Genomic DNA, 26077 nt, shown 5'->3' with positions numbered 1-26077 from the left:
ACTTGTTGTTATTGTAACACCAAGCTTGGAGAATTGATTCAGGTTGAAGGTAATGTGTGGAAATTGTGGCATCAGCTTTCTTTGTGTACAGAATTCCCAAAGGGCGATGCGTACATAGGCATCTTACACAGACCCAGAGTAATTTTGCTCTGCCTGCTACAACAACAGTAAAAGGATGTTATTTCAGTATTATTTCAGATCAGCACGTGACAAATGGAGTAAATTTATATCTTTAGGACTACATGCAGTAATTTGCTGGCCACATGCAAAGTCAAAGTATGCTTACCTTGTACTGCAGATACAGTGGGTTTGTCTGGAAAAGGAGCAATTCTGTTTTATAAACATGAGATCTGCATGATCAAAAAAGCTTGCAAGTGATAACATCTTGCATTGTAAGAGACAGTGCTTGCTTGCTTTCTCTTAATAGATCGTTGGGCACCTGATCTTTGAACAATGACTTCATGCTCTCTTCTCCATGTGTCTTGAAGTTTATAAGCTGTAACCATGATAGCTGTTTTATATATATATTTTCTTTACTCAGAGAATGGGTTGTCAGTGTTTGGCTATAGGATTCTCAGCCTGTTTACTTGACGTATTGTGATGTATCTTTGCTACATGACTAAAAAGAATTGCTCTTTTCTATGGAAACTTAGCCTTGTGTTTCTGCACAAGTCAAATGACAATTTACTTTTTGTAATTTTCAGCACCTCTGGAAGGGTGTTTTGTCACTGCAAGGTTTGAATTGTTACTCATAGTATACTATTACTTTGAATATGTTTGATGTTGCCAGCTTGTTTCCATATTGCTCTCAGATGTATTCTAATCAGCTAATAACATAAATCATATGCTAAAATTTTCATTTATCTATCCATAAATGAAAAGTATGTATGTGTATGGATATAAAAAATACCCATATTTTTTCAAAATGTTAGACTGAAGTTACTACTCAAATTCCTAATAAATCCAAATGATGCTTAAAATGCTTTGTCACAAATAATAGTTACTCTTTTGGAAGACAGATTAAAGGTTGTTAAAGATAGTTGAATTTTAAAAATAATATGTAATTTCTTGGCATAGTGCTAAATGAAGATGGTAGCTCTGGAGACATTGAGAAATCTGCTAATGTAAGATTTCTCTGATTTTCACTGTAGATGTTCAAATTCTCTGCAAGCTGGAGGGCTGAACTGGTTCCTTGCTTGTACAAATAGACAAAACCTAACAGACATTTTTTAGATTGTCTCCCTTGTCTGTAGTCTGTTTTCTTTAACAAGAAGTTTGATTAATTTTGGATGAATAGTTCATAGTAGGCAACTTGAGATATTCTGTTTCTAAGCAGATTTTCTAGAAAAAAAAAATTTCTAAATTTTCTAGAAAGCATTACCACAGAGCAAGTTTGCAACTTTAATTTGGTGACTTCCTCTTGATTTCAACAATTCCAAGTAAGATTTATTTTTTTTTTTTATAGTAGGCTGTGGAAGTTTGATGATTCTCTAGTGCTGTTTTGTAGTGGTTTAGTGTTTTTTTTGTTGGTTTTTTTTTCTTTTTTCTTCTACTTTTTTTTTTTCCCTTCGGTTCTGTTTTTTCTTTTTGTTGCTTGGGCTTTGATAATCCAGCTTGAGTGGTCAGATGCAAACTGACCTCTGACCTCACAGAAAAATTAAGTGATACAGGAGTAGATTTTACTTAGGATATTCCTTTCTCTCAACATTTCTGTTTTATTAGCTATGCTTTAATATGGAGGAAAAGTTAGTAATGTTGTAAAATGTAATTAAATGGAAAGTACTGAGGTTGATTTACCAAAGGCACAGTGATCTCTTGCTTACATATAATTTCTAAAGAGTTCCTTTACAGCTGTAGTACAGAAAAGTACTTTGACAGATGGATGCAAACTGCAAACCATTTTTACCCATAGTAAAGGAAATTTGTATTTTAAAAATAGTGCTAAATGTCAGTAAATTATAGTGGATCCAGGTTATCATACAATTTGCACGGCCAATACAAAAGAGCATATTTGAGAAAGGAGTTTAAGTCTCCAAGCTTACAGCCATCCTTGAATTACACATGCGTATTTTTTTTAGGGTGGTGAGGCCTGGCACCAGTGGATAGTAAACAACAAACAATTTGTTGTGAGAACATTCTTCATAAGGAACAGTAATTAGAATAATGATGGTGCCTGAGTTCTAGTAAACGTTCATTAGATGCTATGAGTATGTTAAGTAGCAGATTATGCAAGATGTCATCAGTTTACAGTAATGGATGATGCTTTTAAATTTTCTGCCTCTGTTGCTGCTTACTTCCTCTGTGAAAAGCCTTGCAACATGAAAAGCTATCGTGCTTTTCCACCCACAGCTATAGAAGAACTGAATGACAGTATAAACAAAACAACATTATAATGTATAATTAGCAAATGAGAAGACTCAACTGTGATTTTTATTTATGGTTATGTAATAGTATTTGTAGATTTTATATGGATTATGTTATTATGCTGCAGTATTGGCAGGATTATTATTAATACCAGTGGCATTAAGGAATCAAGCAAATGGATACCATAAGTTGTCTAAAATAGTTTTATAAAAGATAAGCATAAATACAAGGTGCTTATAAATACAATTTATAAAGCATGTGATGCTTATTCTGCAGCATGTGTAGAATCCAATGTTAATGGAGCTTTCCTTAATGATTATGTATATGTGTATATATACACATAATTTTTAGTGCAGATTTGTAATTAATATTAGGAAATGTATTCATTTTTTTTTCAGGGTTGTGGAGAAGTTTAGTGGTTTTGGCTTTGCTGTTTGGCATGTTTCATGAATTTATCTTGAATTCAAGAGGCATAGGGTTGTTTTCTTCTTGCTGCTTCCTTTTTGGAGGGATTCCTGTGATATGAATAGCAAAGAAAATTATGTCTTTAAGAAAGAGAAGAAACATATGGAATAAAATATGGGTTATTGAAATTTAGTACTTAGGGAATAAGTTTGCAGTGTGTTTTTTGAGATAGGTTTGTGGAATTTTTTTTTTCTAGAAGATCAGAACTTGAAAAACCATTTCACTTGTGTTAGACTTTGTCAAAAAGGAAGCAAGTGGAACTGCTATTTTCTCTGTGTGCTTACAAGGTAGTGCAGATTTATTTTGGACAGGCCATATTTTGTTTGGGCTTTGTATCAAACCATATTACTTCACTGATGTAGAACATACTCTCTGCTAAAGCTGCCATGCCATGAATATCTTGTCCCTGCTCTAACATTGGCTGGACTGTAGCATCAGTGCAGCAGAGGAACAGCTGACATGTTAGTGCAAGTTTACAACAGATCTGTGGTAGATTGGTGAACAGTGCCATTAAGGGATGAAGTGCAGATGGGGGACTTGCTTTAAATACTGAAGTCTTTATTAAGTCAACAGTGGGTTTACTCCTTTTAGGTGAGTTCAGGGCTAGGGTGTTATTTTGAATAGTTTGGTTTGGGGTTTTTGCTTGTTTGAGATTTTTTTTTTGGTTAAGATCTGAGTCCTGTTGTGGTATTTTTCCCATTTGCTGTGTATGACAAATGAGAAAGATTAAAGAGAAGCAATTCTTTTGAAATTAAATTATTTTCTGTAGCAGTACAACTTACATTATTAATTAATGTCCCACACTGAATAACACTTGACAGCTGATTTTTATTTTGTTTTACTCAAGTATAGCTTTACAATGAAAAGCTGTTTTATGACTAAGGTGGCTTCTGCCCATTTTATAGTAATTATTTGCTCTGGAAACTTGCTGCTGTTACATAACTTGAATATATGAAGGTAATTTTAAAATATGGTCCATATATTGAGAAAATAAATTGTCCAAGCCTGAGTTTTTTACCTAAAAAATTAATTTAATTTACTACAAATAAATGCACCAAGGGAAGTCTTCAATCATCAGAGAGATTGTGGCATGTTTGCATTAATTATTCTGTTTCTTTTTCATCTATTACTTTCTGATTTTAAGGTGTCTCTTTTCATGCTGGTATGTGGCCTACCATGGAGATTCTTTAAAGGAATGAAACAGTAGCATGCTCTATGCAAAAGTCCCAATGAGCTATAGTACTGTCTGCTGTTGTCTGTCAGTTTTTAAAAATTTTTTCTTTCTAGAAATTTTTCTTATATTAAAGTCCAGTGAAAACAAGTCTTTCATTGAATGTGGCATGATTTAATATTTTAAAACACATTTTTCTTTCTCTTTCAGCTTTACATCTTCCAGTCCAGCCTTACAACATGGGTAAAAGTCCTGCACTTCAAATTTGAAGCAATCTGCAGTCAGAAAATTTTGATGTTTTACTAGTCCAAGATACCAGAACTGCTTCAGTCAAAAATAACAACTGTGCAAAAGGACATCCTTGAGCCTTCAAACAAGGCTTCAGTTTTTCTTGACTCCCCTATTTAGTTTGGACATTGTCCATTACCTAATCATAACTGCTACAAATCATAGTTGTTTTGTGTGCAGATAAGAGGAACAGATGTAGAAATGGCCTTACGGTAAAAAGGCGTATTTACATTACTGGTATCAAAATCACTATGTTCTCTGCCAGCCTCAAAAGTTGCAGTCTTGCATTTGACTAGTGTGGAAAAAAATACAATTAGTAGAAACAGTGAATTTTTTAGGCAGCACCGGTATTTTTATTACCATGTCGTATAACTAGGTTCAAATGAAACAATTGTAAACAACACATTCTGTTTTATAGAACAGGCATCATGGACATTTCCTGATTCTTTTTGTAGTCTTGGGTTCTGAATCCTGAATTTTAAAGTTTTGTTGTGTGTGTTAAAATATAGCATAACTGAAACCTTGTGGTGAAAACTGGAATGAAACCAAATGAATCTTCCATCTTCAGCAGTTTGCTTGAATGGCATCTCTCTCTCAGTGTGTAGTCTTAGTGAAGAATGATCTTTTCTGAGCTGAATTCATTGTAGGGTTTTTTTACTTTAAAAAATTTATTATTTATTTGATAGACCTGAAAATAAAGATTTAAGACTGGATACATATCCTGGTGCCTTACTTACACACCATCTCTATTACTCCCCTTAACATGTGTGAGCTAACCTGAAAAATTCTATGTGCTGTCAGTAAAGATGTGCAGCATCTTGTGTATTTTGGTTTAATCTTTTCATTCTAAATATGAATCCAAATTTTGTTTTGGTCACTGAATGCTGTGATCCATCTTCCTCTTATAACAAATTAGTCTCCAATGCCTGAATTTACAAACTGAGGAAAAAAATACATACATTTTAATAAAAATTCAAATAGCAATCGTGGCTTCATGATGGTGTATTCTTGGTTTCTGTTTATTTTTTAACAACAGGCATTAATTCCTTAGGACACCAAAACACCCTTTAAGCATGATGCTTTGACTGTGTGATTTTACTTTATTTCAGCTTTTGCAGAAAATCTTACATGGGGAATTTTTATAACCAGTTTGTGTTCCCAGAGCTATAGTAGTATTTTCTTACAGTGGTACAAGATGTGTTCTCTGTATAGCACCCGCTGTGGACCCTATGAAATAGGCACTCACTCACCTTATATTTCCTGCCCATGCATGTTTGGCTCTGGGCTCTCAGAATGGAGCAGTGAGCTGTGTGTAGTAGTCCTGTCACTTCTTTCTTGTTTTTCTGTTGTGTTTATAAATGCTGTGGTATTACTCTGCTGAGACCATCAGAAGTAATTGTGCCCTAACATTACCTTGCTTGATTTTAGAATTTGCTGGAACATGAATCCGAAAAGATTGAGATACAGACAAACCATGAAGGAACCTCTGCCTTCCTAATTAAAATTAAGTAGTAGATGGGCAGATATTGTTTGCTAGTGACAACAAACACCATTAATGTACTTGCAGCTCAGAAAAAGAAAATTCAAAATGAGAAAATATTTTTGTTCCCAAACTAGTTTAAAAAACACTTTCTTCAAATCTAACAAACATCATCGTAGGCTTTTTTTCAATCTGATGGACCTCCAGAACTTCTCAGACTCATTTTGCATCAAAATAATATTTTCTTCAGCAAAATGTAATCTTGATGTAGTTTTTCCTTCTCTTATTTCAAATGTCTGCTGTTAATAAAAGTTTTCATCTCTTTGAGGTAACAGTAGTTTTTGAATACAATACCTGCATCAAACCACCTGGAACATTTATTTACAGTTCTGGAGAATGAGGGTTGCTCTAAGCACATCTGTAATGTTTATATGGTTCTGCCAGGTAGGTAAGTCAGCAGATAGCAGATCCTAGCCTGAGTGGGGACATATGTAAGTTAGGAATTACTTTGGAAGGCAGGTCTGTCATCTTCTATGAAATTCAAAACCTAGGAATTCAGTAAGTAATTTTTCAGCCTTAACAAAGAATTTCTGCTTTCTTTAATACCCTTGCAGTCTTTCTGGATTTTCTTTGTCCAAGCTATATGTTAAAGTACACATCTTGAAAACAGTTTATGTAAGAATAAAACAAAATGAAAAGAAAGAAAAATTGAACACTAAAACCCCAACAGACTAAAAAAACCACACAAAACCCAACAGACAACCCCCTCCCCCCCCTCCCCCCATGAAAAATATAAAAGGGGAAAGAGAAAGTAAGTGGGTTTTACGAGAGATCATCCTACATCATTTGAAAGCAGTTCCTTGGTGCCAGGTTCATTATGTGTAAAAAGTAATTCCTACCATGTAAGTTTCCTGAAGTAGTTGGTTTTTAGCCTGTGGAACTTCAAAATTCCATATCATTCCCAAATACTTGCACTGGAAATTGTACCTCTCAGTGCAATTAGGTATTCATGATACCTGATGAAGTTTTCAAAGTGCTTCCACAAAATAGTGAGAAATTATGTTTTTATTTAAGACCAGGTGGTCTTTACAATGCTTGAAAATACTGTCTGTAGCTAAAGTTGATTCTGCTTTTAAAATGATGCGGTTATAAGTTGGAGGATGTCCTTTAAAAGATAGTAATTTTAGTGTTTGAAACAGCCTTTAAATAACTATTAGCTCTGAATAAAATAGCTGAGTAGCGCAAAAGTGCATACCTTATTTAAAAGAAAAGAGTCACTGCAAGCTGAACAGGTGGTTCCAGAAACCAAGCTTCTGGCCCCATACTTACCTGAGAGAGAATGGAAAGCAATTTCCTATAAATAAATTAGTAATAATGGTCTAAGGAATGACATGTTAAATACCAACTAATTTAGAATAGGTTGATATACCCATTGTGTTTGTCAAAATGTTTAAAGACATGCTGCTGTGGAAGATTTCAGCTGCTGATGTGTTTGTGGTGAATGATGACAATTATATTTGTAGAAAAGCAAGGATAATATCTTAGAAGAAAATTTTCAAGTCTTTTCAAACAAGTTTACTGTTACTGAGAGTTGCTGGGTTTTTGGTTTTGTTTTTTAACATTCATAAGGACATTGATAGTAGTCTGAAAAGAAGTTTGGTAGGATTTAGGAGCAAGTTACACAAACACCGTGAGGTTTTGATAGTCTCTTGGACTACTTTAAAAAGCAAAAAGTCAAAAAAAATACTTATCAGGAATATCATACCATGTTGTAAGGCTGGAGATGGATGTAAAGTAACAGAGAATATCACTCATTAGGTAAGAACAAATGACTGATATGCAAAAATCAAAACAATTATGGTATATCCTGCTGAAGGTGCTGTATCTTCTTTTATAATCTTTCACAGTTTTCACTGACTTACGTCTTGCTTTGTTTTCAGGTTTATGGTAGGTTGTGGTAGATGTGATGATTGGTTTCATGGTGATTGTGTTGGACTGAGCCTTTCTCAAGCACAGCAGATGGGTGAAGAAGATAAAGAGTATGTATGTGTGAAATGCTGTGCTGAAGAGGACAAAAAAATGGAGTGTTTTGATCAAAATGTACCAGATACTCAAATGAAACTTGAGCATAAAGAAGAAAAAACAATTGAGGGTGAAAAACTGGGGGTATCAAAGCAAACACCTACTTGTAATCTAAATACAACAACTGAAAAAGCAAAGCAAACAGAGGACACTGGGAAGCACAAAGTCAAAATCTTCAGACGGGTGAGTCCTAATGTTTTAAGTTCTCTTGAGTACTGGGGTTAGAAGGTTTCTGCCTGTCCCATTGCCTGTTAGTAGACCATGTTTCAGACATTCTTTTGATTCTAATTTAAATTATTTGTGAAGTTACTTCATTTTCTAACTGGCTGACTTTCAGGAGGGTATTGCTAGCTAAACTATTATATTGAGCAGGGATATGTGCATGTCATGTATATAGAACATCCCAAGTTGAAAGGGATATATAAAGATCATCCAAGTCCTACTCCTTTATGTGTATATAAACCTTCACATACTGCTGTGCAAAGAAATGGTGAAGAACCACCTAGTGTATTTTTCTTTCAGATTTCTAAACATATTATAGGACATCTGTCAATTTGCTATGTCTTATAAGCTGCAAAACAGTTTGAAACAGTACAATGAAAGTATTTTAGTTTTGATTTGTTTTTTTCAGATTGTATGTAGGAAAAAATGTTTACTGCTTTGGGGCTGTCCTAATTTTTATATTTAATTTTACTAACAAAGCACAATTTATAAAGATTATTGAGGCAGTTCTGCAGTCTGTTAGTATATAATGTTGTATTCATTAACATAATCATCAGTAATCCTGTCTTATCTCTGAGTAGTAGTACTGAAATACTGGAATGTAAGCTGTTCGTTTTTAATTTTAGTTTACATATGCTTTCTAAACATTTGACCTTTGTGGCTAAAACTGGTTAAGGGATGTTCATTGGTATCCCTGACTTTTTAAAATAACTGCAAACTTAGTGGTTGTCAACACAGAGCTTAAATGGTATTAGTCTGTGCTGTATCTTGAGCCAGCATTTAAAAGAGATTGTTAAACAATGCTTGGTAGTAATTTGGGATATTTTTCAGTAATTCTTTAGAAAATTATATGGTGGCACGTACATCTAGGGTATACATTGTACAGTGTAAAAAGGAAAAAATGGGAAAAATATGTGATAATTACGTGGAGGTTGATTGTAGCATTCAGTAGCCTGCTAACACGTGTAAATGTTGCTTTCAGGAATCTGGGGATGGCAAGAATTTACCAGAGTCCAGAGACTCAGATTCTAAAAAGGGGCAGCATGTTCCTGCTCGGAAAGGATCACAAACAGCTGCAATTCCTCGGCGGTCCCCTGAAGATAAAAATGAAAAAATAAGTAAAGAATCCCTTAGTACAGTGGAAAGGTCCACAAAATCAGGTACCAAGGTTTGGGGATATCCTCCATGCTGCAGTTCACACCTATGTACAATGAAAGATTATGCCTTTTTTTACTGCATCAGTTTTTCAAATCATGTTCCATAGTGAACGTGATGATTATCATCTGAAAAGCTGTTTGTTCCCATAGCATTTATGGTCTTTATTTCTTCTTTCTTTTTCAGTTTTATTTAGTAGGTAGATGTGTGTTTCCTGTTTCAATAGTAGAGGATGCTCACATAATCAAAAGTATGAGAAAAAGTACATATCTCTGTATTAAACTTCTTTTAACATTGTATGAGACTTTAAAACACTCTTTCATAAAATACAATTAAATGCTTTATATACATAAAACTGGTTTAATTGCTGTGTAAATTACATTTTGACTTACTGGTATTTTTTGATAATAATTGACAAATCGACAATTTTATCAACTCTTTTCAAAGGGGAACATTATATTGCTTGCTGAGTCATCAGATTTTCATCTAAATTTCATTTGAAAGGTTGAAGGGACTTATTTACGGTCCCAACAATCTCTGTCCTCTCCCCAGCTCCCTTCCAGGAAGCATTTTTCTTCTAAGTTCATTGTAATGTGAAGTTGTCATTTGGAACTGAAATCTCAGCAGCAAAGCTAGTGAGATACTGTGTGAGAGCTGTGTCTTTTACTCTGAAATTCAAGCTTTGAATTTTTGTCTAAAAATATATAAATTAGCTCTTCTGGTCTTTTTCCAATGCTGATAACATTCTAGAAATCTTAATCAGTCTTCAATTTGTTCCTTTTTTTCTGAGTATAACATGGAAAAAATAATATTACTTATTTCCCATTGCTTTCCTAAATTGAAGGATTCTGCTCAAAATTAGTGATATGTTCACATGCTGACACAAATAAGCTTTCAGTTGACTCTCTGAAAATTAATAATTTTTCTTTATCAATTTTGTTTGATTAGACTTATTCATTATTTGTATTATTTATGACACAAACCTTATCATGACCTTGAGTGTTAACTGAATCAGAAGATGAGATTATTATGGTTGAAGTAATTTTGATAGCTAACAGATGCAGAAGTGCTAAGTTGAATGTAAAATGGTATTTTAAAGTGAAGCTTATTATGCTTATATGTGCTTCATAGTATTCTGTTTCTCAGTTTATTCATTGAAAAATGAATCTACGCTGTTCCAAAAATTCAGAGTCAAAAATTATACTTAAAATCAAGCTAATGAGCACTGGTTATCTTGATTTGGTGTAGAAGAAAATACCTCAAATAAAGGGGCAAATCCCCTGTTTCTGCTAAGGAAGTTTTTATTCTGGATTAATCTAAGTAACATAAAATCCAAACCAAAAAAAAATAAAAGTACCCAACCAAACACAAACCATCCATCCTGGGAGTCAACTCCTGCTTCTTGAGGATCAGCTCTTAGGAGTTTAAAAATAAAATTTCGTTAAAGTAGTTCCATCGGCAGCAAAAGTTTATAAGTAAACCTACTTGAGTATTTTACAATTTTTAACTGTGTGTTTTGATAGGTATGCACGAGAAACAAGAAGTTAAGAAAAAGAAAAATGAGAAAGGATCCAATAGTGCAACACACCTGCCAGCTGTGACAGCTTCCAAACCTTCTGCTGATCAGATAAGACAAAGTGTTAAGCAATCTCTTAAGGAAATTCTTATGAAAAGGTAAAGATATATTAAAAAAAAATTATTTATTTGTATTTATAAATACTTAAACTGTTAATTATTTGGATGCATTTTGTAATTTTTGCCACTGTGTTCTCTTATAGATTGACAGACTCCAGTTTAAAGATTCCAGAGGAGAGAGCAGCAAAAGTTGCCACAAGGATTGAAAGAGAGCTGTTTTCTTTTTTTCGAGACACTGATGCGAAGTATAAGAACAAATACAGAAGTTTAATGTTCAATCTGAAAGATCCTAAAAATAATGTATGTGGGATTTGTCTGTTGTCCTTTGCAGAAATCCTTGATTTGCTGTAGATTAAAGGAACAGTCTTCAATATAGAAACATTATCAATCCTCCTGCAGTATAACCTGTTTGGGTTTTTTTTCCATTTCCCTTTTTTTTTTTGATATTTCTTGTTCTTTGGGCACTCAGTGTCCTGTTTTCTTCCCCGTCATTAATTTTCCAACTCCTTGCTCCTAGTGTACTGTTTTTTTGTTTTGGTTTCAAACTGTAGTAGATATGGCCTGCCTAGTTTGTCTTTCTCTTTACCACTGGTTTGTTATTTAGATATTCCTGTCCTCCACATAATTCTTTGCTGTTTACTACGCCTACTGTTTATCTGTTCAGGATCTCCTCACCGTGCTTTTTCACACCCAAATTTCTTAAGCTTGGTCTTTACTCTCAGTTCTGCTTTCGATGAGCCCATTACTTAACATCATCTCCTCAGCTTCTGTCTTTTGTTCTTTATCGTTTATTCTGATCAAGTTGCTTTGTTTATAGTATTTTGCCATTACAGTTAGCCAACTGAAAATTATAAGAACTTCTATCTTAACTTTTATCTAAGAGTTAACTTCTGTTTTCTCTTTGCTCATCCTGCTAAGGTAGTTGGTTGTCTTTTTTTAGCCTAGGACTTAATTATTCAAAAGCACAGCTATCCTGTCTGATACTTTCTTCTCTTTGTTGTATGATGCAGCGGATTTACACCTTTAAAAACAAGAACAGTAAACTGTGTTACTGCTGCAGTGGGCATAAACTCTTTCTCCTTTGAAACAGGAGTTAATTATACGTTTGATCATATATTGTTATGTATTGTTAAACATTGTTATGTAGAATAAAAGGAGCTCTGGAATTAAGCTTTTTATGTTACAAAATCTAGTAATGCTTCCTGCAGTGGGGATAGTTACAAACCCACATATTCCATTTAGCTGTACAGAGCATGTTGTATGTTACTTATCTGATTTTTTTTCCCTGCTGCAAGCTATTTTTGCCTTGATTGCAATAGTTACTTTTCTTCTTTATTCTAGATATTATTTAAGAAAGTACTGAAAGGAGAGGTTACTCCAGATCATCTAATAAAAATGAGCCCAGAAGAGCTGGCTTCCAAAGAACTGGCTGCATGGAGACAGAGAGAAAACAGACATGTGAGATTTTTCAGTTTACATTGTTTATCTGACAGCCTAAACATGTGAACTTCTGTTTACAAGGTTAAGTGTATGCAGAACAGATGCTGCGACCAAGCAGGAGCACCTCTATAATTAATTGAGTAATCAAAACCCGAAGATGATGTTAGGACAGAAGTGAAAGGAGTGTAGTCAGTTTCTGAGGGGAGGACACCATGTACTTTCCTTTGCCTTGCAACTTTGTTGCTGCTTGCTCTTCCTGTCTCAAGAGTGAAGGCTTCTTTGCCCTTGTTTTTCCACGAGATTTTAAAGCTGTTGCTGGAGCTTTATAAACACCAATGTTTTTAAAGAGGGAGAGAGATCTATTTGGACAAACTAAACCAGAGCAAACTGATGTTGTTTCTAACTTACTGCTGCAAATCAGTCCCCAAGATGTAAATCCAGAGCTGAAAACCTGATATGCCAGTTGGAAAAGCAGCCTAAAGGAACAACAAAAAAAAAGAAGCAGCAAAAAAACCCCATGAAAGTGTAGGAAGTTTAATAGGTTCATTTGAGCATGACTTCTCAAAACAGAGTCACTCTATATACTGTGCTGACAGTTTAGAAGGAGAAACAGGAATAAGAGGACCTGTATTATTTTTATAATAAATTCCTTTTTGTTAGACATTGTTCCATTTATTAGTCTGACTGCATTTAGTCTGATGATAACTGCAGCTGCTTGGAAATGGCCATAAAAAATTTTCTAGTTTACAAAATCTGAATTTACGTTGACAGGGTAATTGGTATTTATATTCCACATCATGGAACCTAAAAGCACAATGTTTGGGTAGTGTAAATTCATTTGTGTGCTAAGAGCGAATATTTGGTAATACCTAATTTAGTAGAATGGGATGCTGTTTTGGAGACTGCAATGTGCTTTGCAGTAGTAATTATTCCTATGTTTTTTCCTTGTCATTGCACATTGTGGCTAGACCTGTTTATGAATCATGATAACTTTTTGCTACTTTCTGTGGAAAAACACTTGTTGATTATGTTGAGTTGTTTCAAGGGCCTGTAAAGAATGAAAAGTTTGTTTATTCTGTATGTACCCAACACCCATGTTTTGTAGTGGAAGTTTTTTACCTGTGTTTTGTTGTGAGGTGCCTTAGGGAGGCAAAGATTTAGTTTCAGATAAGCATTGTTGAAGTGGAGGTGTGGCTGTAAGACCCAGCTAGTGTGAATTCTGAACTTCTGCTTTGGGACTGGGCCCTGTGAGCCCTGGAGGAGTTGCCCCACCCCAGACCCCTCATGGGGGGCAGCCCAGGAGTTCTGATTGTGTTTGAGCCCTTTGGGTTTCTCCTTTGCTGTGTTCCTAGTGGTCCCTGACCCTGAACTCCACCCTGGTTCTGTCCCTCAAAAGCCATCACCCTGCCTCTGTTCGGGGCTCTCTGTCTCTGGATTTGAGTTTGTTCCCATGCTGAATAAATGGTTTCATGAGCAGAAACCCGTCTTGTTGGTGTCCCATGCTGGTTCCTGGTAACTGTAGCTTCTCTGGACATGATCCTGAGGCTGTGGAACGCAACATATTTTTATAAACATCAGTGAAATTCTGAAAACAGACGATGCAAAATAATATTCTACTGCTATGAGAAATATCTTCCCAAAAAAGTGTATGCTGCTTAAAAAATTGCTGAAGGGTCCTAATTATTTCAGAGAAATGCTTCAAAATTTCTAGAAACTTGTAAAATAAATAGCAATATATCACTTGACTGTATTTTTCATGTTACTATTTAAGCAAGGCATTGAGACTGCTACTTACTAATTTATTTTTTTTTTTATTTCCCCAGGATGTTCAAAAGTATGTTAGTATTTTTCAGACAGATAAAACAATCACAGAATCCTTATTTCCTTAGTAAATCAGGCTTGAGATCTTTGGTATAGCCAACACAGCCACTTCCTGGTGTAAGAAATGGGGGTGTGCTTTAAGAGGCAATATTATAAATAATGGTTTATATTTTATTGCAAGAAAGCAAAGCAGCAGTGCTATTGGAATAGCATCTCCATTATTTTAAAAAATACTTTCAATTTTTTTTTTTGAGGTGAAGTATTAGTTTGTGTACTAAAAACAACTGTTGAAAAATGATAGAAATTTGCATATATTTATATTCTACATCATCCCTATTATTATGGGAAAAGAAGGGATATATTTTTTTCTTTAGCTCCTGGGAAATTGGAATTACTGGTGTTTTAATTTAGTGTTGAAAGTTTGCTTTATAACTTATTTAAATGCATGCCTGGTAAGTTGCTGCTACATTGTAGAAGTTAGGCTGCTTGCATGTTTGCTTTATGGAACTCCTTGACACTTCCAAAATAAGAATGTATTACTTTTCTTCCTAGAGCATTTCCTAATTGCAATACCGTTACCTCTTATATTTCTGGATTTCCAAATTTTACTGTATGGAAATAATTACATATAACTTCTTGTTTTCACAGACAATTGAAATGATTGAGAAAGAGCAGAGGGAGGTTGAAAGAAGACCTATCACAAAAATTACTCACAAAGGAGAAATAGAAATTGAAAGTGAGACACCAATGAAAGAACAAGAGGAAGTAATGGAAATTCAGGTAGAAAAGAAAGCATGGCACTACAGTGTATTTAGTTCATAGGCAATATGGTTGTGAAATGTTTCGTTTATGGTATTGTTGTTCAGGTCTATAATTATCTGTTAGGGCTGGTTTGAGTTTAATTTTCCTTTTATCTTTATTGACCTCTTGGCCTGGTAATTTTGTTAGTTTCTTTGCTTCTATGTTCTGTCTGCGACTGTATGATGGATTCTGGCAGTAGTAGAAAATAGAAAGTAGAAATTAGAAAATATTATAAATGGTACCTGAAGATATTTGAGAATATGAATTAGTTATTGTAATGAATTTGAAGATTCTGTGATAGAATTTGCAGCTGAAGGAAGAGCTTTATGTCTGAAGGGAGGAAAACACTGTAAAACTTTTAGTCAATATTAGGAATATTAACAGGGATAAAAAAAGCATAACTGAAATGTGTTTGACTTTTCTTAGGAACCTAATACAAAGTTGTTTGAGAGGTCAGAAGAAGCTGAAAAGGATAAAGAAATAAATGAATCTGCATCGCCGGACACCACAAGTCAACATAAAAATCATCTCTTTGATCTAAACTGCAAAATCTGCATAGGTAATTTGGGAAAGCACATGAAAACAAATAGATTGCGCTTCTATAATTTTCAGTCATAAATATACTGAGGTCAATATACCTCTAGAATTTAAATAAATATGAGTTTTTACTTAGTTTGTGGAAGGAATGTTTTACTTCATAATTTACAAAAGAGACTATTAAACAGATTCTCTACTGGCATAAACTTGTCTTCTTTTAAGAAAACAGCTCCAGAGAGTGAAATCCCTATGGTGGATGTACATACTACTGTTGGTTCCTCATTTCTTTGTCCTATGCCACTGCATAGGATATTTATGTTTAGTACTGTATAAACATATACAGTGTATTAATTTATACAGCATATAATCTGTCCCACTTCAGTGGCAATATGTAGTATTTTTGGTGTGTCTTCTTTGTGTTCAGAGGAAGTCCTTTTTTTGTTTAATAAAAGATGAAACCCATTGTGCTTCCTTTTCTGCAGGCCGAATGGCACCACCTACTGATGATCTGTCTGGGAAGAAGGTGAAAGTGTCTGTTGGGGTTGCACGGAAGCAGTCCGACAATGAAGCAGAGAGCATCGCGGACGCACTCTCCTCCACGTCAAGTATTTTAGCTTCAGAATTACTGGAAGATGATAAGCAAGACTCATCCAAATCATTCACTCCTCTCCCAAAGTAATATAAGCTGTAGAAACAGTATTTTTAAATGAAAGAGATTGCTAATCTTGTTAAGCTATATCTAAAGCTACTTTTTTAATGGCGTTTCATTAATCCATTTGGGTACATGTTTTTAGAATGGAGTTCTCTGCTGGTGTAAATGATGTTCATTTATATACATAAATATACTACATATATTGGTGTGATTGCAAACTTCTAATTACCACATAGTTTTCTTTTGAAAAGAAAACTTTTTCTTCTTGACTTTTTTTTTTTTGACTTTTCCCAAAAAGCCAATGTTTTCTGGTGCAGCAAGGTTTAAAAAGAGTTCATAGTACAAAAAATCAGTATATAAATTTCATATTGTCTTTTGCTGTTAAGGCATGTAGTATGTATAGTGCTGCATTTAAATGAGTGTGTCTTCGTATATGCGTATATATAAATTCAGGGAATTTGATATTGCTCTAAACAGAGCATTTACACTGATAAAACAGGCTAGTTTAAAATTCCAAAGTAGTGTTTTTCTAGAAACAGCTGGTAACAGCAGCTTGTTTGATGTTTTGCTGTATTTGCTGTCAGCTCTCTCTTCATTTTCTTCCACACTCTGCTACTCACTAAAAAGGAAATTGCAGTTTATGAGGCTGTTTCTTTCTGGTTTGAGGGAGACTTTTCTAGAAAAACATCAGCTCCCAATTATTAAGAATTGACCAGAGTTCATGCTGAAATTTTGCCTTTATCAGGAAAGTGTGATCTTTTACCAAGGATAGCGAACTTTGGTTTTTGAATAGCTTACAGCCAGTTCAAGGGAATTTCCAGTGTAGACAGAAGTAAACATTATACTGTAATATACATTAATAAACATTATACTGTAATAGCATAACATCTGGTACTACAGGGCAGCTTAAAACTGCTAATAGCACGCCTAGAGTATTTTGATCGCAATATATTGGGAAAAGTTGAAATGTGTAATCCTTCTCATAAGGAAACTCTCAGGTTGAGAAACAGTCTCCTGTGAAATTATTTAAGTCATCCCATTAATTTTTTCAGCTTCTTCGTTGACAAAACTGAGGCTCTTTTTCAAAGGGAGGAAAAGCAGTTTTGTACAGGTGGAATTGGGAGGAGGCACTCACAGAAGGTGTGGAAGTTATGCATGGGTGAGAAAACATGAAGAGCCAGCTTGTGGGACAAGGACAGAGTAGGGCGATACAGGCATTCAGGTAGTGGACAGACAGTGGTGGCACAAAATGTAGGCGTCAGGAAAGCAGTATAAGCCAGCAGGCAGTGTGTTGTCATCTTTTACCTGTGGCAGGGGAACATCTTTCTGGCTCTGCCGCACCTGTATGTGTCTGTGTCCTCTTCAGTAGTAGCATTTGATAATTCTCAGATTAAACAACTTCTCTGTTTTTAAAAAATATTGTCTGGTGAACTAATGTGCTGGTTATCTGGCTGTCTTTCCTGTACCATAGAGCTGTTCCACTGGAAGATGAGAAACATGGTTGTCTGCCAGCAAGACAGACAACCATGTCTTTTTTTTTGTTGATCCTCCAATATGCTTAACTGAAAAAGAAAATTCTTGGTTTATCTACATTCCTGTGATAAACAAAAATCATGATTTACACTGTCTTGCATGATACCTTATGTTGTAAACCAAGTGGGTTTTTGTTTGTCCTTTTTTTAGGTCAGAAACACCTGGTACTGTGGAATGTGAAAGTCTGTTTCTGGCACGCCTGAATTTCATCTGGAAGGGCTTTATCAATATGCCTTCAGTAGCAAAATTTGTTATTAAGGCTTATCCCGTTTCTGGCTCCTTTGAGTATTTAACAGAGGTATTTATGTTTATTGAAAAGAATAAACAATTAATTTATTAATTTTACCAACTTACTTGCCGTGTAGGATAATATTAGTATAATGATGGATGACAGTGACGTATGATCTTTGTAAAGAATAAAGTATTTGTGGGAGGACATGGGTTAAGGTCTATATTTGTAAGTCAGGCATTATTCATTACATGAACCTCTGGTTCATCTTCCTATCTATAACAGCAACCTGCATAATGGCGTTTATTTTTTTTGTTTTTTGCCTATCTGGTGGCAATTCTGGTCCTAACCTTGCCTAGTGACTAAATTGTCCCTGAAAAAAAAGTTCATATAACATTCTGTTCTGTGTCTGAGAGACAGGAAGAGCAAATGACTGCTTATAATAGTTGTCTTCATGACACAAAATAAAGATCAGAGAGCTTATAAGGCTCAGTTTTCCTTTTTGATAGCTACACAGGATGCATCAGCTTTCTTATTAAAAGAACTTAGGTCTTATAAGATTGTCTTTACTTTGCTGTACATCTTCAGGAAAGTGCAGGCCATGCAGTAATTCTTAATACTAAAGGATTGTTATATGAGTTTGATGCCGTTTTCAAAACTCTTCTGCTTTATTTAAAAAAAAAATAAATTCTGAAAGTCTGTTTATTTTGTTTGGGAGCAGTGAACTCAGTATCCAAGAAGATACTATCATCTTTACGTCTGTATATACATGGACATGTAGGTTGTTTTTCCCTCATGGTGAAGATTTTGAAACTTGATTAGAAACATAGGTGTGGACAACTCATTGTGGTGTGATCTGACAAGTAGTTCAAGTGTTCCCAGAGCACAGTACAGGTGTTTGCAGTTAATGTTACCAAAAAAGAATAGTTTTGGCAAGGTATAGATGAACAGAATTGAATGATAACTAATTTAGTATGTATCATTAACTTTGCACTCAAAATCTTAAATGTACAAAATGGAATTTTTTTCTTATGTTGTAACTTCTACTGATATTTTTAAATTACAATTTAAAAAATAAAAGAACTAAGTATGTTTTGAATTTATGAATTTTTGACAGAATATTATACAAATTTATTATACAGGATGAAGGACATACCACAAGATTTATTTGGATTCACATTTCTGTTGTCCTTTCTCATAGGATTTGCCTGATAGTATTCAAGTAGGTGGCAGGATATCTCCCCACACTGTCTGGGATTATGTAGAAAAAATCAAAGCTTCAGGGACCAAGGTAAGAACTCTACCTAGTAAAGACTTGCTGTTTAATATGCATCTTAGTCATCCTAAAGATACTAGGTTTTTTTCTCTCTGAAACATTTGCAAAATTTATGAACTTTAGGAATATCTCATGGTTATATTGAATGGGATGGGTGGCAACTGGTGGCATTTATTTTCTTCCTACCTAACCTTAAACTGTCATCTGCTGTTTGGGAATACCTGTCTTTCTTTGACACAGTAACTCATCAAGAATGTTTGGATACCACTCAAATTTACCCCTCTCAAGTGTTACACTTTAATTTTCAGTAGTGTTACATTGGGCAAAACCATCTCAGTGACTCTTTGCTGGACTTGTCCCACTGAGTGCCACTTGACCTTGTGCTGGGGAGCCCAAAACTTGAAAGTCTTTTCCAGGTGGTGTCTCACAAGTGCTGGATAGAAAGAAATAGCCATTTCCCTTGGTGTGATGACTGCTTTGATTCTGACATGCAGATTGCAGTTGGCCTTCTTGGCATGGATGCATCACCAGTTCATGCTGGGCTTGTCCACCAGGATCCCCACATCATTTTATGCCAGGCTGTTTTCCCGCCAGTCAGTCCCCCAGCCACCCTGGTGCTGGGTTACACCAGCTCAAAGGGCAAGATTGTGCACTGACAAAGGTCACCCTGTTATTTCAACCTGCTGAAGTCCCTCTGAATGGCCACCAATGCTTCAGCATGTCCACCACTGCCCCTGTTTAGGTGCCATCTCAGTTTTGCAGAGGATCTTCTCTCCAATCTTCCAGGCTGTTCATTAAGCCATTAAACAACATCAGCTCCAGCATCAACTTCTGAACTGGGCTTTGGGCATAATTCTGGCATCTGAATACTGGTCTTCACGATTATTAATGGATATTTTGGACACAACAGACTACAAAATACAGCTTTCTAGTGATGTTAAGGGTAGGGAGTGGAATAATTGATCGGAAGCTGGCAAGCTTCTCTAAAACTTGTTATTTAGCTGGCTGTTAAAATACTGGCTTTTTTGTCATGCACTTCAATTATTTTTTTCATACTAAATGCTTTCTATTTGTTTTATCTAGTTCTGATTTATTTTTGGCCATGTTTCTGCTCCTTCTGTCTCTTCTGTTCTCTGCCACTGTGGTGTAGGTTTTTCTCCTCAGCACTGTTCTTTTAAGTAAAGAGCAGTCAGTAAAAAAAAATAATATATCACAGAAAAATATTCTTGACCATATTTTCCCTCTCTTCTTGTAAACAGGAGATCTGTGTGGTTCGCTTTACCCCAGTAACTGAAGAGGATCAGATCTCCTATGCACTCTTGTTCGCCTATTTCAGCAGTAGAAAACGTTACGGTGTAGCGGCCAATAATATGAAGCAAGTGAAAGATTTGTACCTCATTCCTTTAGGTTCCTCAGATAAAGTCCCTCATCACCTTGTGCCTTTTGATGGGCCTGGTAAGTACAGCTTGGAATTTGGAATTTTTATTATCATAACACTACTTCAAGAAGTTGACAACAGAAATATAAGAGGAAATAAAATTTAAAAATGCTATTTTATTCAAATATGTAATGAGTTTTCCATAGTTTTATTATATCAGTTTCCTTGAAAATACATTAACTTCCCCTTACTAGATTATTCTGATACTTTGAAGATGAAAAGATTAGTGTGTACAACCTTATTTTATATCTGCTACCTTCTTTCTTTAACACAGGTGGCTTTGTAGGTTTCAGTGTCAGTAAACTGAGTCACACAAGTGGACTATGGTAGAAGGCATGAGTTCCAAATTGATACTCTCAATTTAAAATACTATTTTTCATTATTTGAAATGGACTAATATTTTTTCTCAAGTATTCCAAAGTTCCATATAAAAAATTCACTGAAAGTTTAAAACATAGTCGGGCAAGGAAGAAAAGATCTTAAAATGGCTCTCAGTTGTTCTGTATACACCTGGGTTACTTTGCATCAATTTATCTTGGTCATAAAAATTTGTGGGTAATCTTCCTTTTTGAGATAGGCAGGGCCAAAATGAAGAGACAACGAGCTACAACTCATTTTTTTGCTGTTACACAGAACGAAATAGATAGTGAAGAGGTGGGTAATAGTATGCCTTGAAACACAGCTCCTTTCCTGCAAAGAGGGAAACATTTCTGAAATTTGCTTCTGGTAAATCTTTGAAGAAGTATGTCTGACACAAATTGATGAGGAGACATTTTGTTTGCAAGTTTACTTTTTCTATTTACTTTTTTTTTTTTCCCCCCCAATTATACTTTGCTACCACTGCTACCATGGTATAGCTGTGTTAGACTAAGATGATGTTTTAACGTCTGTGCTGTTTCTAATGAGATTAGATGTCGTATATAATTGTCTTAAATTATCTCTTTGGAAGTTATAATGTACTTGAAACAATTTCAGTTTGTAGTGCTTGAAGTCATAATTTTAATACTGGAAATACATATTTTTTTATTATTTTAAGTATAGTCAATGTTTAACATGACAAGCAGAACAATTTTAAATATTGTAAGATTAGTACTTTTGCTGGTACTTTGTAAGTATATGAGGGTTATTTTTGTATAAATTATTGCATTAACCAAAATATAAAGAGATGATAAATTGCTGTTGCAATTTTGTACAGGGATTGAAATACATCGACCAAACTTATTACTGGGATTGATAATTCGCCAGAAAATGAAGAGGCAGATTACTGCTGTTTCAAGTGTTACCAGTAGTTTTGCAGATGAAGCTGCTGAAAGTACCTTGAGTAGCTTGCCACCAGAGAAGAAAAGCAAGCCAAGCAAAACTGAAGTCTCACATCATGATTTGGCACTAGAAGAAGAAGAGGAAAATAATTTTTTTAATTCCTTCACAACTGTGCTACACAAGCAGAGAAATAAATCACAGCAGTCTAATACAGATGACGCTCCAGCAGCTGTTGAACCATTGGTGGAAAGTACCAAACATGAACCACCAAAGCCACTCAGGTTTCTTCCTGGAGTCCTGGTTGGATGGGAAAATCAGCCTTCTACTCTGGAGCTAGCAAATAAACCATTGCCAGTAGATGATATTCTTCAAAGCCTGTTGGGTACGACAGGGCAGGTGTATGAGCACAGCAAGTCAGAAGCAGGTCCTAGTGAAAGCATACCATTATTAAATGAACAGACAACCTTGAAAGAAGAAACCATGGATGTTGGTGATGTAACTGCTGAAGTTAGTGAAGCAAAGACTGGTTTAGATGATCCTCAAGAATCCACTAATGCTGCTGTAACTGTGGATGCAGCAGGGACCTCAAGTTCTGCAAGAAGTGCTGGTTCTTTGATAGGGCTGAGTCTTAAGGGAAAACCTCCAGATGTTTCCACAGAGGCATATTTAGCAAATTTATCTGCTCAGTCACAGAATAAGGAAACTGAAGAAAGTAAAGAAAATGACCCAAAGCGACAGTTACTGGACAAGGATAGTGTTGCACAGGAAGTTAGAAGGAGCACAAATTCCAGCTTTTCTTCCTCATCAAATTCAGGGAAAAAACCCAATGAGAACAATGTTAATGTAGGCTCTGCTGAAGGTACTACTGCTAATACCTCTAAATCACCACCATTTATTAATCTTAAAAGAGACCCACGACAGGCAGCTGGACGAAGCCAGCAGACTAATATTTCAGAAAACAAGGATGATGCTAGCAGAAATGAAGACCGACAAAATGCTTCAGGAAACGATCAAGGAGAACCAGAGAATAAACAACATTCTGGAGAAGGTGGCTTAAACCTGTATAAAAGTGAGTCACAAACCAATGAGACACAGTTCAGTTCAGCTGCAGCTAAGGCAGATAACACAGTTGCATCACAAGCAGAAGATACCAAACACTCACAGGAAGATGCATTGATGCAAAACATTGAAACGGTAAACTCATTTAGAAGAGGACCAGCTGTAACTTCATCTCATTTTGAAACTGAAAACTCTTCTCGTTCTGAATTTATGTCCAAAGTCCCAAGCCCTATTGCAAGTGGCAGCTTCTCATCTGTTGGATCTCCACAGCAGAATTTTCAGCATTCTAAATCTAATCCACCTGGATTTCAGTTTCAGGCTCCCGCACCTCATAACTTCCCTCCACAAAACAACCCTATGTTTGGATTTCCTCCTCATTTACCACCTCCGCTTCTTCCTCCTCCTGGTTTTGGTTTTCCTCAAAACCCAATGATGCCATGGCCACCAGTAGCTCATTTATCAGGTCAGCCACCACAGTATGGTGGACCCATTGCACAAGGGCTACCAGTGGCTCACAAACAATCAAGATTTTTGGGACCAGAAAATTTTTTTCAGAGTAAAGACAGTAGGAGACCAGAAAGACACCACAGCGATCCTTGGGGCAGAGAAGAACAGCATTTGGAGAGAGGCTTCAGTAGAGGAAAAAATGATCGTCAAAGACTTTACAGTGAAACCCATCACCAAAAAAAAGACAGACATGAAAAAGAGTGGAGCAATGAAAAATACTGGGAACAAGATTCTGAAAGGAACAGGCGCAGAGACAGAAACCAGGAAAAAGAGAGAGAGCGGAAGAGTAGAGAGGAAGGACAGAGAGACAAAGAAAGAGTGCGATCTCCACACAGTGATAGAGCTGCTGATGGAAAAAGCCCCAGAGAGACTAGAAATCCAGAAAAAAAGACAGAGAAGCCTAAAATTGATGAACAGGCTCATGAAAAAGATAAGGAGAGGGAGAAAAGCAAAGACAAGCATAGAGAGCGAGAAAGTGAAAAGAACAGAGAGAGACATAGGGACCACAGTGACAGAACTAAAAGCAAAAGGTAAAAAGATGCAGGCAGTCTTTTCAAATCTTATTTAAATAAACTGTTAGAGTAATGTCGTAAAACTTTGTATGACAAAAAAAAAAGAGAGCCTGCTAGGATTGTGCCATCGTTTTTTATTCTGTGTTGGTGTTTTGCAGAAACAAGTCTGTGTTTTGGTACCATTCAATGTACCAATACTCATCCTTTTTTTCATTATACCAACTATCGCTAGAAGTAGGAGTTTAATATTTTTAAAAATTTTACATTGCTGTATATTCAAAATTTTAAAGATTTCTTTTATTAAAATGCAATAAAGGCTTAGGAATTTTCTTAGCTGAGGAAGTTGGCTTTAGTTAAGTCTGCAATATAGTTGCTGCCTTTGGTAATTTGTGCTCTCTTCTGTTTTAAGATGCTCTGATAATTTTAAAGGTGGTTTTCATACAATAACCTTGTTTTTAAATTGCACTGTTTTTAAAGACTGCAGCAAAGCCTCAGAATCCACATATTGCAACAAAATGTAATATGCTTGGTGGTGTGAAGAGTTTGGATTTTTTTAAAAAAAATTATTCAGTAGTACAATAAAAAACTCAAATATAGTTCATTATAATATATTTCAAGTTTTTCCTAAGCATCTGAAGCAGTCTGTGACCAGAAATTGGAAGGCTGAGCTGCTCGAATGTTACTGCTTTAAACTGCACTTGTTTTAATAAGAAAGCATTTCTAACCTAAATTGTCGAAAATTATTTGTAGTAGTAAATTCATTTCTCCCACCATTTTCCATGCTTCAAAAACTTGAATACCTAAGCTTGTACATTACTTTGTGTTTTGCTATCCTTTTTACTGTAAAATGTAAATATTTTAAGGGATATTTTGATTCTAAAATGAAAAACTTTCTCACATACTGTGTGTGTTTGATTTCATAGCTGTGAAACTGTAGGCTAAATGAATATAGAAGGCTGAGTCACAGAATGCCACATTTGTTGTACACTTCATAGCTCGGTTTGTTTTGAGATTTGGAGAGCAAAGAGGGGAGAGAAGGGCAGAAGTGTTTGTACCCTTGGGACTTCTGATAACTTGGTATTTTGTGGTCTACCATCCACCAATGCCAAACAACATGAAAATGTGAAAACAAAATCACATACTCTTATTAAAATACACTGGGCATCTTGTTGAGTCTGTCAGAAACAACAAAAATATTTCACCATATAAAGAAAAACTGAGGTTTATTGTTCTGGTTTTCAGTGTTTTGTTTTTCCACTTTGAGTGCACAACCTTACTATGCTGCTGACAGAGCATTTTGCACTTTGCTGTAGAAAAGCCTCTTCTTTCCAGAAAAGTCTTCCCAATTCAACCACATCCTATTGCTAGTTTTAATTATGAATACATTTTAAGGTAAATTTTTACTTGTATACCTTGCAAGTAGCTTCATGATCAAATTGGCTAAAATTAAAAATCTTGCACTGAATAGTTATTAAGTGATGTTTCTTAGGCTCATCTCGTTGAGAAGACAAATTAAAAAAAAAATCCTCAGTTACTAAAAGCGATATTCAAACATCTTTAAAAAAAAACTAGTCTTTTCCAAATTAATTCCATGGTTTGTATAGCAGTAATGCTGTTGGTATTATATCTGGTAGTGTTATACATGTATTTTGTTGTTTACAATATTTACACTGAGTTCTGTTGGCACAGAAATGCATTGTTCTCATTTTTGGAGTAAGTTTTAAATTGACAGCTCTGCATATGAAGATTTTCTTTTGATCCATTCAAAAGCAGTCTACTCCAAGGTCACTGGTGATCTGCCTCTCACATGTGCATCCATCTCTGCTTTGAAAATAAACTGGAAGCAGTGAAAATTGCAACTGCCTGAACGGAAGGGATGGGAATGCTTTCTGCCAGAACTACCAGAAATAATTTGTTTAAATGAATATGTAAACATTTTTCAAGTTTGCTGAGTGCTTTGCCACCTGCCTTGTGTATGTAAAACCTGAAGAGAGCCACAGTAAAACAGCTCTTGAGAGGGAGAGTTTTGTTAAGTGTTTAAATTAACAAACAGCAAGTCTCCAGGATTTGTTCCTAGGATGTGAGTTAGTGTAATGGGAATAAATCCTGCTACTACAGGAATAAAGGATTTTACTTCTCCATTGCCTTCA

The 26077-nt window shown here is 35.3% G+C and overlaps 1 protein-coding gene across 4 annotated transcripts in view; it reads left to right on the top strand.

Annotated features, from left to right (window-relative positions):
• Positions 1-26077, top strand: part of PHF3 (PHD finger protein 3) — a 41601-nt gene extending 15524 nt beyond the window's left edge. For 2 of the 4 annotated variants that reach the window (XM_015621106.3, XM_033512996.1), the window contains 12 exons: positions 7709-8033; positions 9055-9232; positions 10751-10901; positions 11006-11162; positions 12204-12320; positions 14772-14903; positions 15351-15483; positions 15944-16136; positions 17797-17944; positions 19077-19166; positions 20411-20606; positions 21785-23949. In XM_015621106.3, coding sequence (XP_015476592.1) covers positions 7709-8033; positions 9055-9232; positions 10751-10901; positions 11006-11162; positions 12204-12320; positions 14772-14903; positions 15351-15483; positions 15944-16136; positions 17797-17944; positions 19077-19166; positions 20411-20606; positions 21785-23949 — 3985 coding nt within the window. Of the gene's footprint in view, positions 1-6545; positions 7587-7708; positions 8034-9054; positions 9233-10750; positions 10902-11005; positions 11163-12203; positions 12321-14771; positions 14904-15350; positions 15484-15943; positions 16137-17796; positions 17945-19076; positions 19167-20410; positions 20607-21784 lie in introns of those variants that run through there. The other 2 variants (XM_033512997.1, XM_015621105.3) reach the window with 2 other exon arrangements.

Source organism: Parus major, chromosome 3 (genome assembly GCF_001522545.3).
Source record: "Parus major isolate Abel chromosome 3, Parus_major1.1, whole genome shotgun sequence".
NCBI classification, from domain to species: Eukaryota; Metazoa; Chordata; class Aves; order Passeriformes; family Paridae; genus Parus; species Parus major.
This window is presented reverse-complemented; position numbering and strand designations above follow the sequence as displayed.